The 18,331-nt window shown below is 37.0% G+C and overlaps 1 protein-coding gene across 1 annotated transcript; it reads right to left on the bottom strand.

The window, feature by feature from the left end:
- Positions 1 to 1,656: 1,656 nt before the first annotated feature.
- On the bottom strand, positions 1,657 to 10,737 carry LOC149158922 (plasmodesmata-located protein 7-like). The gene is made up of 3 exons (XM_089433414.1): positions 9,665 to 10,737; positions 2,011 to 2,142; positions 1,657 to 1,920 (listed from the first exon to the last, which is right to left on the bottom strand). Exons 1-3 carry the CDS (start codon positions 10,440 to 10,442, stop codon positions 1,916 to 1,918), a joined length of 915 nt encoding a protein of 304 aa, XP_089289540.1. The 5' UTR covers positions 10,443 to 10,737; the 3' UTR covers positions 1,657 to 1,915.
- Between the last annotated feature and the right edge of the window lie 7,594 nt (positions 10,738 to 18,331).

Here is an 18,331-nt window from a genome sequence, read left to right as displayed (position 1 = left end):
GTAATGCACAAATTACTTGGAAAAATCACAAAATGTCATCTTTTCTTTTATATATAAACTCAACATAATTTGTATTAATAGAAGAAAGGAACTTAACAAAGGATTACAAATCTTGAAATACACCTTGAGCTTTAATTGTGTATGAGGGTCCTACACAACAAAAAATTATCTAAAGCAAAATTTGTACATGAACCAAGTAAAGGTAACACTTTGAGAATAGATAACAACAATATATATCCCATAAAACAAAGGAGATAAATTAGCAAAATGGCAACAACACAATGTTGGGAGACAAACAAACCATCAACGTATGTGAATAATATGTATTGCAAAAGAATATGCCTAATAAGCAAAAAGAATCTCATTGTGAGGGAAAATTACGAGGAATTGTAAAATTCTAAAACATTCCACCACCCATAAGAGAATTAGACCACACAACCATTAGTATTTAAAACAATAAAAGAACTAAATTTTGTTCTCTTACCACAAAATGAACACTATTGCATAAACTAAAGTCCTAATCTCCTTCAGATTAGTAACTAGATTACACTAGGGTTGGCATAACATAAAGGGAAAACATATTCCTTATAATCTTTAAAAATAATTGATTTTGTTAAGCAAAGAAAAATTGGTCATCGATCATAACCTAATATGATTAGCATTGAGGTTTTGATTGTGCCCAAGCACACCAAGAGAATCTTGGATTATATCTCCCAAAATGACATTCACAGTGGCACATATATTATCTAAGGTGAAACATCATTCTTGAATTTTAACTAAATCATCCTCCATCATCTACACATGCTAAAGAATGGTGCACATAAGGGATATCATAGGTTGCACCTCAAGTTTGCAATGAGCATATCTAAATAAATCAAGGATAGATTGTTAAACAACAATAGAACATCCTCAAATGGTTGGCAGGTCTTTTATTAAGATAAAAGGGGAACATAATTCTCATACTATAAAGGATATCCACCCTACCCTAAACCAAACTAACCCTCGATATTCTTTTGAAAGTGTCGAATTCATGCTAAAATTCTTTGTTTGAACCCGCAGTGAGGAACATTATAGATTTTTTTCAACATTATGGGCCCCCAGTACCCTAACTTGACAATAATATACCATCAACAAACAAAAGTAAGATTATCGAAATGAAACAAAGCAACCTTTATGAGTGTAAATCCATTGACCAAGGGAGGACAAGGCCATGTCACCCTTCAAAATCAAAATAGAAATAAATGTTCACTGGTACCAAAATTCATTAACTTAATTTATTGGTCCTATTTTAGTTGTTAGCTTAAGATAATGTTTTTTGTTTTGGAATTAGAAAGATAAATAAAAAAATTAATAACTTGTTTATGATGTTCTTAAATAATAATTGTTAATATGATCCATTTACTATGACTAATATAAATGAGTGACTTGAATGTTATCCTAAAATTAAAAATCTAAGTTCAAGTTTGATACAAATGATATTAATGTGACTAATTATGAACATTTTCAAAGATTTATTTACCATAGCCACTTAGCACCCATGAGTGTTGGTGCAATAGAGAAACATATAATGAGCAAGAGATGTTTACAATATTCAAAAGTGAGTGTAATGACAAGTGCCCCCAGCATACCATTCAACCAACCAGTAATATATATATATGTGCATATTAAATAGAACAATTTAGCCTTATTATATTAAAACATTAAAGAACATGTTGAATAGGAAATCCAAAATTAGCTCATTAATGTAGAATATTCATGTATACATTTGAGAAAAATGATTACATCATTTTTATCTTGCAAGGTATCATTTGATATAAAATTTGTACCAAAGTTGTTTTTTCTTGACATTAACTACATTTGGGTTTGGTCGAATTTTTCTCAATCTGCAAGAAATTTGGGTATAACCAAATTTTTCTCAATCTGCAAGAAAACAAAACAAATGGATTATTTTTAGAATATATTGGTAATTTTCATATATAGCATTGCTCTAAAACATATATGAATAGTTACCTTCACTTTTGCATAAAGACTTCAAAAAGAGGAGGAAAATGAATGCAAAGATCGCCGCTGCAACACCTCCTATAACCATGGCTATTGTTTTTGAATCTACATGATTGGATTTTGAACTAGGCGAACTAGGTGCTGCAAACAAATTTAATGAAACTCAATGTGTAAGAGCACAATCACTAGAAAATTAAATGATTTGTCATTGAAATGTTAGAATGAAAATTTACAATCTCTTTTATGATCCATATAGTTTTCATTATGTGACAAAAATATAGTAATTACACACACAATGTTATTCTTCTAAGGCTTGTTCTTGTAATAGGCAGGTGGATGAGCCTAGGTCCAAGTTTTTGGTAGATATGGGCATTGGTTGCAAAGATAGCAATTGTGCATATATTGGGCAAATTAGGATTTTGATGCCATAGATATGATAGGTGCAAGTCTCTGGAAAATTCAAATTTTTATGACATGGATATGTTAGGCATAAGTTTTGGGTGGATTTAGATTTTCACGACATAAATTTCAACAACATAGATCGGTCAATATTTTAAGCCCTAAGAAAATTCGAACTTTGGAGACATGGCTTTTAATGACATACATAGGCTATGTTCAAGTCTTGAAATGATTTATAGATATTATATCATATGTTTTATAATATAAATAGGTCAAGTTCAATCATTAGGTGGATTTAGATTTCAACCACATAACTCAAGGTGTATATCAAGATTACCAAGTACAAGTCAAACATATATAAATTAGACTATATAAATTTTTGAATTAGAAAGATTAAAATAAACTCTAAGATTTGAATTTTAACCGTATAAATATTAATAACTTAATAAATAAATTTATAATTTATAATTAATTTAGAATTTGATTTTATAAAATAATAATAATAATAATAATAATAATAAATAAAATAATAGAAACTTTAAATAAATTTTAATTTTAAAATTATAAATTTAATTTAATTTTATAATATGTTTATTATAAAATTAATTAAAATTAGAAAAAATAACATTACCGATTTTGAAAATATATAATTAAATAAACATACAGAAATTATAAATTTTTAGATATATTGAACATCTATGAACCAACAAACCCACTCATCACATTATAAACATTTTTAATAGAAACAAAATTTCATATTAAACTATACAAAGTTTTAAGAAATAACAAATAGTATTAAAAACTTTGGAAAAAAATAATAAAATATTTAATACATTGAACATCTCCCCCGGATGCGGGTGCCACGGGAGAGGATATGGGACCGCCACCTGGTCACCATGGGCGGTACCAGGATTAAGGAGGGCATTCACTGCGAGCAGTCGTCGGGGACTGCAAGCATGGGTGCTGAGGAGGGAAGGGACGGCAAATTAATGCCTGGTCCGGAGCATAGTCTTGGTTGCTGTGTGCAGTTATGGAGGGAGAGGGCCGAGACATGGCAGAGAGGCATAAATACAATGCAAATAAGGAATGTTTTGCTGTGGGTCATTTACAGTGGAGGGAATTGGGATTTCGGTTGTCAATTTCCGGAGGTCTGGCTCAAGGCACCCCTGTTGCAATTGGATTTGGGAGCAAGCCTGCTAGCATGGGCGACGGGGGTGTGTCTGTTCACCCTACTCCGTTTAGCTATCTGGTATCTAAGACCACCATGGTCAAGCTCAGACAACGCCTCATCAGTCGTAGAGGCTCAGGTAGAGGCGGAACTTCGCGCCCATCTGTGGATAATGTCTCTTCTCGTTGCTGCCGCTGTTTATGTCACTGAGTTGAGGAAGCCAACCCCTTGCAATCGCGCCAATTCATGGATGCTGGCAATTCTGAAGCGGGTTTCAATCCTCTCCCAGCGTTTGGAACTGCGGTTTTTTCCATCAACAGCACCCAGGCCAATTCGCGCATCAATGCTCATGTATCTGTTCTTTTTCTGGAAGAACCAGTGGAGGAGGTCGGGGAGCAACCCCGCCCACAGCCGCATCAGGCCGAAAGCTCCAGAGCTGCTGAAGGATTGCCGGAGGACTGCCCGAGACCAGACACTGACCCTCCAGCGTCTCAGCCAGCGCCCTCGTCAAAGAAAGCTAAGGCAGATTGGGCCCCCCCTCGGAAGGATTGTGCTGGATATATGAGGAGAAGCCGGACGAGGCGCCGGACGATTAATCGACCGCTCACTCACTCTCCTCCTTGTCTTCGAGGCTTTGATTTTGTCTACGGCAGCTGGTATGTTCTGAATGTCTCTGTTTTGTATGTGAATTCTACTGCTCAGTGTGTCTCCACGCCCCTGCGAGGGAGTTTGATGAAAATTTTCTTTTACTTGTCCACTTCTGCCCTCACTGATGTTCTAAGGTTTACAGCCCCTGCGTGGGCATTCAATGTCTGTGGTAGCGCCCCTGCGTGGGCTTTCAATTTCTGTGGTAGCGCCCCTGCGTGGGTGTTTGGTCTCAAGGTTGCTGCCCCTGTGTGGATGAAAAGTTTTCATGTCAAGGCCCCTGCGTGGGTAGTCAATCGAGTGGTATGGACCCTAAACGGGTGGTTTTTTGAGCGCTATAAGTCCAGAGTGCCATCCATGGCCTCTGGCACATGACTTCATGACTGTAACCGTTTTTCTGTTTTAATGTAAATAATAGCATAGCATAGTTTTAACGAGAAAAAAAAAATACATTGAACATCTCTAATCAAACGAACCCTCGCTTTAACTATAGACACTTTGCAATAAAAAATATTATAAATTTAAAAAAAAAAATACATTGAACATCTCTAATCAAACAAACCCTCGCATAAAATCAAACCTTCACATTAAACTATACAGAGGTTTGTTGCGTCACGAAGGTTGGTAGTCTACAAAGGAATTTGTCCAAGGCTTTAATGAAATTTTTTTCAGTCTCCTACTTATAACTTTTTGGGTACATTTGAATTTGTCCAAGAATTTTATGATGTTGGTTTTACAATATTTTCTACTTAATTTATTTTATTTTTTTTTAGATTTGGGATTTGACAATACAGATAGCCAGTATTGAATGGTAATTTAGTTTCAGTTATTTAATTGAGAACTTAGGTTTTTGAAAAACTGTATATAAGATTGTTATTGAAATAATTTAGAATTATTTAATAAATCGGTTAAATTTTAGTTTAATTGTTAATGTGAAGAGAATGTTTAAAAAAGTACTTTTTAAATAATATTGAAAAAAATATATTTATTTTTTTAAAATTAAATTAAATTTGATAAATAAATTAATAGTGGTTAACAAGTAAACTGATCACTATAATTCTATTTTGATACAATTTTAGGATAAGAGTACGAGATTTAAAAATTTAATAATAAAATATAATATATAAAGTTAATGTATGTGTATTTTAAAGTAAAATTTGGTTGTCCACGGGGTCTTGGTGTTCTATTAAGGCACTCCTTGATGTGAAATCAAGGGTAATTCCCTGCCCCGATCAGGGTAATATAATATATAATAATATTGAAAAATAACTATTTATTTTTCAAAATTAAATTTAATTTGATCAGTATAAATTAATAGTGGTTAACAAGCAAACTGATCACTATAATTCTACTTTGATACACCGTTATGATAAAAGTACAAATTTTAAGAGATTTAAAAATTTAATAATAAAATATAATATATAAAGTTAATGTATGTGTATTTTAAAGTAAAATTTGGTTGTCCACAGGGTCTTGGTGTTCTATTAAGGCACTCCTTGATGTGAAGTCGAGGGTAATTCCCTGCCCCCATCAGGGTGGTGTTCTATTAAGGCACTCCTTGATGTGAAGTCAAGGGTAATTCCCTGCCCCCATCAGGGTGGTATTTTAAAGTAAAATTTAGTTGTCCACAGGGTCTTGGTGTTCTATTAAAGCACTCCTTGATGTGAAGTCAAGGGTAATTCCCTGCCCCCATCAGGGTGGTGTTCTATTAAGGCACTCCTTGATGTGAAGTCAAGGGTAATTCCCTGCCCCCATCAGGGTGGTGTTCTATTAAGGCACTCCTTGATGTGAAGTCAAGGGTAATTCCCTACCCAGTCTTGGCATTCTATTAAAGCACTCCTTGATGTAAGTCAAGGGTAATTCCCTGCCCCCATCAGGGTGGTGTTCTATTAAGGCACTCCTTGACGTGAAGTCAAGGGTAATTCCTTGCCCCCATCAGGGTGATATATTATGGTGCAGTGGTTTGACTGTTACGAAGGCATACATAGTCTACCCCCTCTAGTTTTGAATCTATGACCTCTTAAGAGGAAACACGCTCTTAACCATTAGGCCCATTGGATATGATGAAGATGTAGTCCTGCAAGCTTACAAAAAAATGTTCACGGGATCTTGCATAGAGGGTGATCAGATCTTTTGTTAAGGCACTCTTATTCCTCACTCCATCCGAGTGATATATTAAACATAATTAATATATAGTCCCCAAACTTTAAAAAAAATAAAATTTGATATTTATAATATAAATAAAATAAATTAATTAAATATAGATATGTATAAAGATAAAATTTGGTTGCGTTATTAATTTTGATAATACAAATAAGTTAAATAAATAAGATGTGATTTTAAATTGGATCATAACCAAAGAGATTTGTTGGATAAGTTCAGTGAATTTAGATTTTCCTCGAAATAAATATATTTAAAAAAAGGTTTAGTGGAGATGGATGATGTAATTATTTTAAAATGTTTGATTGGTCGGATTTTTGATGCTATAGTAATTTTGAATTTGGATTTTATAGAATAGTTATTTATTAAAAACAAAAATAGATGCTATATTTAATTTTGAATTTGGATTTTATAGAATAGTTATTTATTAAAAACAAAAATAGAGTAGATTTGGATTTTGATTGGATTTGGATTTTGATTATACATCATAAATGATTAAATGAAATAGAAATAGTAAGTTATTGTATAAATTTATCAATCATTATTTTATAATTTGATTAGTAGTAAGTAAGATTGTAGATACTAAAGTTTGAAGACTGAAATAGTAAATTGAAATTATATAAATTCAAAAATAGTAAAAAGTGATGAGTCAAAAACTTGATTTAAAACTAAAAATAACAATAGACAATAAATCCATGTTATTAAAACCGGAAAGGTGATTGACCTTATTGACCCCAAAATTAAAAAGTTAAAAAAATTGGTCCAAAAAAAGTACATAAATATTCATGTGGATCTTACGAATACAAATCATTATATATAAATATTGAAAGTTTCTCATATATACAAGGGTGTATATAACCAAAACATGACCCAATACGATATGTATTTGAACCGACAATACATCAACAAAGAGGCTCTAGATGATCTCTATAGCTCAAAAAAATTCATGCTACAACAAATACCTAAATATCATCAAAATCATTACTCATATTCAGATGTTCATCATTATTATCACCCTCTAAGCATTAAAATACGATAGAAAAAGCTTAACATGTCAAGTGGAGATTTTGTTTGAGTGATAGGTACAATTTTACTAAAGTAATGAGAGAGGACTTTAATAATCAGTGCCACCAACATCAAGGTACATAAAGGGCTTGGTACTATTGATTAAATGCAAGTTATGTAATCTCATACTAAATAATAGGCTTCCCCGCTCATAATTATTGTTATCAAGCAAAATTCAAGGGAGATGCCCAAAGATTTTTGAAAGGGATGCCACAAGCACCTCTTTTGGGGAAACGAATCTCCTAGTCCCACGAGAGTGGAAAATGTGGGGAGCACCTCCCCGGCATTGGAGGATGTATCCTATGGAACATTGCTTCTTTGTTAGTGAGATAAGAGATTTGCCTCCACACAATGATTTGACTCTCAAAGTTTATGGAAGTGTACATACTCTATCACTTTGGATTTGAACATGTAACCACTTACAAAGAAGCACAATATAAATATTGATTATATTTAATGAACAATTTTAATTAATTTAGAAAAATATAATTTTAATTATTAACATTTACAATTTTAAATATTTTTTTAAATTTAAATTTAAATATGAATAAAATCGGCCGGTGGATTGCAAATGCACTTATATGCCCTTGAGCATTTTTAGAGAGCAGTGGGGATGCAAGTCAATATTAGCAAGACCAAAATAATGATTTTTCTAATAAAAGGAAGTAGAGCCAGCATACTTTCTTCTTTGAAAACAACATTCTTGAAGAAGTCAATGAATACAAGTACCTTGAGATTGATTTCAACAACAAACTCAATTGGGAGGACTGTAGAAAAAAAGATAATTTTAGGAGGGTGGAAAGCATTATATGCTCTTCGAAACAGATGTAGAGAGGCAGAGTTATGGGATTGAAAAACGATTAAAGTGTTTTTTGGACTCCTAGTTTGTCCACTAATGCTATATGGGTGTGAATTGTGGGCTAGCAGCACTCCGGTCTCAAAATGGAAACAATTTGAGAAAATCCAAAAATGTTTGATCATGAACAAGTTCAAACAAAAAGTTCAGTACCTTACGAGATAATGTTGAGTGAAACAAGAGCAACTCCCATTGAAGCAATTGCTATGGTGCGGCTCATAAGATATCTAAAAAGAATTGAGCAAATGAGAATAGGTAGATGGCCTAATGTTATCTTCAATGAAGACATGAGTAATAGCAAGAAAACATGGATGAAACAAAACAAAACATGGGTGCAAAAAATGAATATCTACCTCAATGCCTATCCCACAAATAGCAAGGAGCTAAAGGATTTTGTTATGGAGAAGTTTTGTAAAAAGGTAGAAAGAATAAATATTACATTGAGGAATTCAACCCTACATGTGATCTACAACAAAAAGAGTTCATTGGAGCTCGCATTTCGTGGAGGGCAAAGGTTCTTATTGTTCTACAACAAAAAGAGTTCATTGGAGCTCGCATTTCGTGGAGGGCAAAGGTTCTTATTGTTCTACAACAAAAAGAGTTCATTGGAGCTCGCATTTCGTGGAGGGCAAAGGTTCTTATTGTTCAATTAAGGACCAACTCACAACAACTTCGGTGTGAAAGAGGACGGTGGAAAAGGCCTAAAGAAGCTTGGGAAGAACGAGTGTGTACATTTTGCATGTCTGGGGTTGTGGAATCGGAAAAACATTTCATTTTGGAATGTGATGCATTCAAAGACATCAGAGAAAGTTATGAGAACATGTTAGCATCAGTTTCTTGGCAATGTCTTTTTAACGGGGGATTGTTGGAAGGTTGGGTCAGCTCATCATCAATTTAAATCCAAAAAAGATTGAATTGCAAAAAGCAAAACACATGAAATTAGTAGTCTCATAGACTATTTTTAGTCTCCTAAATCTAAAAATATCATTTTATTTCATTTCATATTTACATTACTATATAACCCTTTGGTAAATCAAATTCCAAATCTGATTTTGATTGCATAACTACTCTCACATATAGGCTAACTACCATCAAATTCCAAATCTGATTTTGATTGCATAACTACTCTCACATATAGGCTAACTACCCTAGAAGATGTGTGGATTGGTAATTTAATTTTGATGACCTGCATGCCTAAAGAGTATCTCGGTTGGTGATTAGGATTGTGATAAAGATGGCATAAATACCCGAAGAGATTTGTTAAGCCCAAAGAAATCCTAGTTGGGCATGAGGAAAAGTATTGGACACTATCTTATTTTAGTTTTTAAATAAATAAAAATAAATAACAACATAAGCGAGAGAAGAAATACCTTGATGTTGAGGGGCCGAGGGGATGGGATTGTCCGTGGAATGAGGGGCCGAGGGGTCAGGGTTGTCCATGGAATAAGCGGCAGAACATTTCTCCAAATAAACTTGACCACGTACAGAAGCACCGCAGGTTTCCTTGAGCTCCTGAACCGCCTTCACCACGCAGTAGCCGCACTCGGGCCAAGCCAGATCGCCCTGGCACTGCGACGTCCCCGAGACGCGCGGCGTCCCCGAGTCTCCCCCGGAGTTCGTGGACAGCTGCCCGTTGCCATCGAGGCTCTCCTTTTCCAGGGTCGCGAACACGTCGTCCCGGCTACGAAGGAACCCGGGGTCCGCCGAGACCTCCGGGCTGCAGGCCTTGTACACGGGGTTCTCCGGGTTGCCAGCCGCAGTCAACCGGGCACCGTTGTCGTAGCGCAGATAGCAGCCACGGAGCTGAACCCGGGCGCCGACGGTGCCCCCGCAGAGCTGGGGCGCACGCGCCACCGCGCTCTTCTTGCACTCGGAGCAATCCTCGTCGCCCAGGTCTCCTCGGCACTGGAAGAGGCCACGGACAGTGACGTTGCCAGCCCCGACGCTGACGTTGCGGTAGCCATTTGAAGGTTTCTGTGAAAGAATGGACGCCATGAATTTACCCAGATTGCTCTCGTATGCGCTCCCTTGGGCGTAGCGCGCTTCGGAGCAGCCATGATAAACCGCTTCGCCGAAATCGGAGCCCGAGCTCGTCACGGCGATCGTCCCGCAAAGAGCCACCATCCACAGGAGGCATTGAGTACCCATCTCTTGATGCACTCAGATCGCATAGTTTTGAGCTAAAATCCTGTGTGTATATTCCAAGATTCGCATCAATGGTGTGCCTGAAGATATTCGAATGTATATATACAATGAATATATGGCTATGCTTGGGATCTCTGGATTTGGATGTGGGCTTCGCATTTCGCCATTGGAAGTACAGAGAAAGGGGGAACTGCAAAAAGTATGGAGTACAACTCCAATGGCTTGGAGATTGCTTCAGGGAGGGGCAATATTAATGGTTTTTTCGTACCCAATTGCCAGTTGAGTAAGGTTGGCTGGTTAATATCGTGATTATCAATGAGGTCCCTTTTCTAAATAGTTCGGTAGGAAATAATATTTTATTTTTGTCCTTTTCCTTGCAGTGGTATGCTCAGGCATTAAGAAAATTAAAAATATTTATTAACATTAATAAATTATTAAAATAGAGAGAAAAGTATACACATGTAAAAAGGATAAGAAAATAAAATAAAACATTCCCCTTCTCAAAAAGCTGGGAAGAATGTGCCTAAATATTATTCTTAATGAATATAAAGTGTATTTGGAAGTTTGTTGGGAAGAATGTGCCTAAATATTATTCTTAATGAATATAAAGTGTATTTGGAAGTTTGTTGGGTTATCGTTGAGCGATAGTTTAAAGTGATGCAGTCATGAAAATCAAAGAGGTTGACTCCCCTTTTTTTCTTTTCCATTTTTTGCGCATCTTATAAGTTTTTCATCTTGAGTTATTTTGGTGCTTTCGTCACATGATTGTATTGGTAGTTGTGATTGACATAGACGGATATAATAAAAGCTTGATAAGTAAAGGGGTGATTTTTGAGTGCTTTGGCTGGTTGGTAAGTGTGTCAGGGTTAATTTAGTGATTCTTATTCATGGATGGGGTGTATTATAGAAAGTTGTAGCTTGTATGAGTTGGACAAACGAGGAAAGTTTGGAAGGGAACTTGGGAATGAAAGATGAAAGATATGGTTGGCATCATTTTCAAACATGCATTTTATATAATAGACAAAATTGGAATAGAGATCTTGATGGGTTTGAATGCGTAAATTATATATGGAACAATGGAGTTGGATAGCTTATGATTTAAGGTTATATGGGTTGATAGAATTGTTTTTAGGCACAAGTATCTACATATCTTGATCATGTGGTACACGTCCACCCAACACATCTACTAAACATACCTAGGTGCATTATTGGGTTTAGTTAGGCGAGCTTGGATGGTTTGGGTGTAGTGGTGCAAATTCAATTGGTTTGGGCATTGTTGAATGGACTTAAATGGTTTGGGCACAGTGGAATGGACTCAAATGGTTTGGGCACAATTGTGCAGACTTGGATGGTTTAAATGGTTTGGGCACAATTGTGCAGACTTGGATGGTTTAGGGTGAGTTGGATGGATGAAGTAGGCATATTTGGGATGAGTTGGACACAAGAAATTTTTCAGGGGTGAAATTTCGCCAATTGGCCCTTTTTGACATTTTCATAAAAAAATATTCACCCATTTAGTTAACATTTCGCATATTTTTTACATATATATGATTAAATAGATGATTTTTGCTAAAAGTTTATCGGTTTTAATAGTAAATTATATTTTTCTATTAAATATTTGCTTACATTTTATATATTGATTTTTCAAACTAGAATAATCATCTATATTACTATACATATGCATAATATTTGAATCCTTAAAGAATACCTTGGTTGTATAGATGAACTAGGCTTTCTTGGGGCTTGGGACAAGTTAGACAAGTCAACTAGGCAAACTTGGGATGAGTTGGATGAACTAACTTGAGATGACTTGAAAGAATTTGGGCCAACATGGGCAAACAATTAATGAACAAATCATGAAGTGAAGCAAGTTGATGGACAACACTTGGGTGCACCTTAGCATGATGGGGCTTGCAAGTGCATGGTCTATCTCATATAAAAGCAGGGTGCTTCAAAAGTGCCAAGGAATACAAGGTAGCAAGTAGTCATTAATCAAGAGTGCAAAGGAGATATATGGTTGTGTCAAGTACATTGTTAGACACAATAGAACAAATTGCAATGGCCAAGTGAGAAGAAAAAGGAGATAGGACTTGTAGGAGGTAGGCATATGGTTGCATCAAGGGTTGGATTGTGCAAGTCTATTGGGTAGTAGGCAGAAGGTTATTTCTCTTAGATTATTTGTACATTTGTAATAGAGTTGTAAACGTGTCGTTGCAACTCCCTTGTACATTGTAACATTCTTTATATAATAAAGTTTAAGGCATTTGCCTTGAAGTGTCTCCCATACACGTGTGTTGTGTATTCTTTATCGTTATTAGATATGATTGCTCCTTGTTTTGTTTGTGCTGGATAAGGGTTGGTATTGGTTAAGTGTTAAAGTATGATTGGGATGTTTGAAGGGTGTGGTTGAACATTGTAACATACCTCCTTACTATTCTTGGCCCCCACTAAGGGTAGAAGGAGGTAGTTATTGTGATAACCCAACCTCCAATGTTCCATTATGGAAATGGAGTCTAAATTTTCTCACATTTTTTTACATCCTCAAAACCTAAAATGAATGACATGGCTTTGTTTGCCTCACCAAGAACTTTCCAAAGATATAAATTTTGCTCCAGTATCTTCCAAATCAAAAGATATAGCCGATTAACATCTTGGCTAATCAAATTGTGCCATGTCATCGGGTCTGCCATGTGGCACTCACATGCACCCCAGATGGCACCCACATGGTTGTCCACGTCATAGACCACATGGAAGTTTCCTACATGCTCATATGTGTTAAGCTCCTTATGAAGCCAACATATAATGTGCAATATATGTATTTATATATCACACATGCGTAAACCCTCTTCATGGCCACGGCACCACCCACGTGACAACTTCTCCTTGACTACCAACACATTCATACTATAAGACCCTTCCATACAAATGAACACCCATAAACTTAAGTTTATGAGTTATATGGGTGCAAGCCCCTCCTTGGCCACCTCACCCCAAAAATAAAATCCCAGCAAGGCCCAATATTGTTCCCCACTGAAACGTCGGGGACAACCTTCTGAGGTACGCCACAGTGCAAACTCTATGTTAAGGCTTAATCTCCCCCTTGATCGATAAGCGAGTTCATTCATGCCACACGACACTTGTCCCCACCAAAACAGGCCCCCACATGCCAAATCACCTCGAGAAATATATCCTAGTGGATTCTACCATATCCTTTGTCCAAATTCTCTGGGGTCTAGGGTCTGGGGTGATGTCACTGGTCCTAAGCATTGGGGTTACATCATCCTTCATCACTTTTTCATGTGCGTTGTGGGTTCCACTATACCCAGTATCGCACAATTTGCATAAAATCTCAATGAGAAAGGAAAGACTAGACTTTAGTGTTTTTCGTCGTTGACACCAAGCCCATGCGACACACTTGATTAGTGGCCCCACCAAGCCATGTCCTCCCAAGGATTATATCCCGAAGTTTTCCCTTTGTGCTCCATTTGAAACCCCTAGGGGAAACCTCTGAGGTAAAAGTCTTGGGGCCATCCAACAGTGGAGAACACATCGTAATCATCGATTGTCTGGATTTCCCCTAACTATGCACTTGCCCTCCATGCCTTGTCACAATATTACAAATAATTCAAGCCTTTTTCCTCTAGGGTACTAAGGTTTTTCCCTGCACTTACATATGTGCATACGAATATATAAGGGTTATACAACTCCTTTCCGGCTATCCCTCCTAGGCTTGTCGAGACACAACCGAAGCCATTACTTCACGATATGTGTGTGTGTGTGCAACAATGCCATCCTTCATGAGTTGTATCATTCATATAAAGGTCACTCATGTAAATCATTAAAAATGCATAGATATTTTCAACACAAGGATTTTTCCCATCTTCCATACTCTGGTAAACAGATTAGTCTCAAGCTCTCAAAGACAAAGAAAGCACATATGTTGCATTCAAGTAAGCAGAACAATTTCATGCATAGAAATAATTCCAGGCATTTAGCCATTAATTCTAGCATAGACACTAAGCTATCCATAAATGTTATGCAATTAGTAGAAGGCGCATTCCTTAGAGTAAGCACATAGCATTAGACTATTGGTATTATGCAGTTTAAGCACACATGATTAACTCAAGTGCAAAGGTCCAACCACCTCATGCACCCAATAAATACACTAAGTTGTAAGCTCAAAACCCATTTAGAGATCAAGAATGCAACTATTTCTCTTAAGTCACATAGAACCACTCCATTTCCCCAAAACCATGCAAGAAACATGCCAAATTCATAAGGCACATAAATAGTTTAGTAAGTGAGGTTATGAGATCTATATGCATACAAAGTTATATGAGCACTTATTTGAAAATAAAGAAACTGGACAACTAAGATTGGGACTCTAACTCTCCACCCAACCTTACACAAGATGCATCTAATATTTCTTGCAGTTTTCACCCCCAAGCCAGATTTCAAAGCTTGAGGAAGGGTAATTAAAGGGGATTCTCGCACCTTCATCGCCACTGGGAGTATAGACTTTCTTCTATCTCCACCCAACAATCAAGTAAATGAGTAGCCCCAGTGCCTCCAAAAGCTCTATGTGCTCCTCTAAGCTTTGTGATAGCTCTAGGCGGGCTTTTCCTCTCCTTTTCTTTTTCATATATTATCCAGGAGATTTTTTTCCTCCTTCCTTTTGCATTGAGAGAGATGCCTCTTCTTCTCCTTGACTCCTCTACCTACCTCTTCCTCCCAAGGATTTATCCCCCTTTCTTTTTCTCGGTCTCTCTCTTTATCTGAACACCCCTCTTTCTATGATGGCCTCCCTTTTGATCTCCATTTCTATTATCATTACCTTTGTTCATTGGAGATTGTGGGCACGTTGTCCTGCCAGTGCAATCCACTCTCCTTGATTAATTTTCCCTGTCCCCTCTTGCTTATAGGTTTGCCCAAAATAGGGTATGGCTTGTCCTTTTTCTTTCAACTAATTTAATATATGGTCAACCCCATTAAGGCTACATTCTACCCAGGATTGATATTTAATAACCACATCCTCCCCTTCCCAAGCAACCTCCTCCCCAAGCTCTCAAATTTGTGTCACAAGATTAGACTTTTATGTTTTATTGCAACAATTTTACAATTTTTTGTATGAGGAGAATTTTCCCAAAAGGGATGTCATAGTTCCCTCCCCCCTTGGAGGAACATTGTCCTTGGTGTTCCAATCCTGAGTCTAGTGCAAAAAATATTTAGTGTTAGCATAAATCATTGTGAGTTTTATAGTGCAGCCCAGTTACAATTACATTTATATATATACACAGTTTTCTTGCTCAGCAATTAAATGGACATGAAAATTTTCTTGATTCAACTACTTTATGTTGTTCCTTTGCAATTTTCTTAGTGTTGTTGCCACACCAAATTTTAGCTTGCTAGCTTTCCCTTTTCCTGGAGTGTTGCAAGACTCCATATTCTAGTGTTGTTATCCTTTCACTCTTATTCCTTCAACGAACAGTCCCCAGCTCAATGTCTCTAGGCACACCCCCAATGTGCTTCTGATTCCAATCAATCATGCTCATGACCCTTTAAAACCAATTTATTTTCTTGATCTTCCCTTCTCTACTTCCTAGTCCCTCAAGGGATCCATTACTTGTCAAGGTTTCCTCACATCAGGAGGGTCTCAAAACCAAGGCATATCCCTACCTCAACATTATCATACATGTTATAGCATGCTTTATGGAACTTAGTTGGCACCATTGGTGTTAGTATCCTACTTTGGCCCTATTCTTGAAATATCTTACTAGCATATTGTTGCATGATTTAATTCCTTTGTTGTTATTGCTAGTCATCTTGCATCCAAATCCATGCACCCAACCTGATAGTTCCATGATTTCCTACATCATAGCACGCAAATCGCCATGAGTTTCACCATGCGAAATTGCAATAATTTAATCACACCTCATTAACAGCTTGTTCATGAGGTGACATTTGCAAATTTTATTTTGGTTCCTATCACAACAAGTCAAATTATATCATAGATCAAATCATCATAAATCAAAATATCACATCATGCTCCTAACTACAAATTTTCATGAAATCAAATGAAATACTGATACTTATCTTGAATTTTTCTTTGCTTCTTTCTTTACAAACACTAGGTTAGTTTCTCAACCCAAAAACCATCCAGTGGCCTTTTCTCTTCATGTACACACATTGATTGGTTACCAAATTCAGCAAGAACCTAGTTCCTTCTCTTCTCTTTGACCTCATACACACTTGATCGATTGCTAACCCAGAAAGAACCTAGTGCTTTCTCTTCTCTTCGACCTCATACACAGACTAAATTGGTTTCCAATCCGGTAAGCACCCAGTGCCTTCTCTTCTCTTCAACCTCGTACTCACATTGGATTGATTTTACAACCTGGCAAGCACCCAATGCCTTCTCTTCTTTTCTCTTCGACTTAAAGTTTACTAAGTGGTTCATCGACTAGAAGGAAAGCACTTAGTAACAAATAAATATAAATAATCCCAATCGTTACCCTGCAAATATGGACACTACCAATCCCAGTAGTCTTTTGTCGATAGGAATATAGGTGTATCCCACACCTTCACAGGCCCAGGAAACCCCCATTTTGGGCAGTCTACATGTCCTAATAAACACATGCCTAGACAATCTCATACATGTTTTTCCTAAATACATTACACAACATAAGGGCTCAGACAGTCCCATACCTTCCTATCTCAAAACAGTACGCAACAAATGCATGTATACACAGTGTATAACACAATATATACAAATGATACAACAAAAAAAATACACATGGTACAACACAACACATACATAATACACATGGCACAGTACAACATGTACACATTAGTGTTGAAAATACAGAGACCACATCGTCTCTATCCTCAGGCACCAAGAAACATTACCTCTAGTGTATTTCCCATGCTTTATCGTGTGCATTCACAATCCAAATCTGGGATCTGTGGTTTCTTCAATTATCCATGCTTGTCACCACATGCTATAGATCACATTGCTTTCATTCTAATGATATATCACTTAGCATTCCATGTTTATAATATAAGCATGAGAATAATATAAGAAACATTTTCACGGAGTCAAAGATCCAATGACACTGGTTTAGGGTTTTGTGGGGTGCATTCCTTTGGTTAAGCTTTAACGATGTTCTAGTTTGCGATGGAGGAGGAGGTGGAACCCGATTACTTACCAGATCCATATGAGTCATCTGAAATTTTTTCTAACGAGGTTGGGGTTCAATCATTGATGGTAGGTGGAGATACAGCCCCGGGACTGTCGTTTACAAGGGATAATGAAGGTGGCTTCCAAGGGGCTGGGTTGCTAGTGAAGTGGAAGGTTGGTTGGAGGGGCGGGTTTACTCTGGCTGGTGAGGTACTCTCAGATGGTCAGTTGGGACATATCTGGGGGGTCACAGGGGCTTATGGGACTTCTAGTGTCAGTATTGGTTTTTCCTCATATTTAGGAGCTCCCTCAGAATATTGTGTTCCTTGTCAGGACATTCGAGGTTCTATACATTCTAATGATATTAGGGGGGGTGTTTTTGGGGAAAAATCATCTGCAGGGTTGGTGGAGGCACATCCCTCTAAATTTGTCAGGGTACCTAAGGAGCTGGTACATTTCCCAGTTGGGGTTGTTGTCTCAAATGATATCTGTGGAGGGAAGTGTTTTGGGGAGTCTCCATTAGTTGGGCACACACGGGTAGTGGAAATGGATGCTGCTCGTCCTTCTATTTGTGAGGCACCATGCATGGGTTCGATTGGTCAGAGTGTGGAGGGTGGTAGGGCTTATTTCACTCTCCCTGGCTCGAGGGGTATACATTCAATTTTGAAAGACAGGGTAGAGGAAGCCAAACTGAAGGGACATAAGAAGCAAAAAT

Source organism: Pinus tabuliformis, chromosome 5_2, assembly GCF_031772625.1.
Source record: "Pinus tabuliformis cultivar Carrire ecotype Pingquan chromosome 5_2, CPIR1, whole genome shotgun sequence".
Lineage (NCBI taxonomy): Eukaryota > Viridiplantae > Streptophyta > Pinopsida > Pinales > Pinaceae > Pinus > Pinus tabuliformis.
The sequence above is the reverse complement of the archived record's forward strand: the minus strand, read 5'-3'. Positions and strand labels throughout refer to the sequence as shown.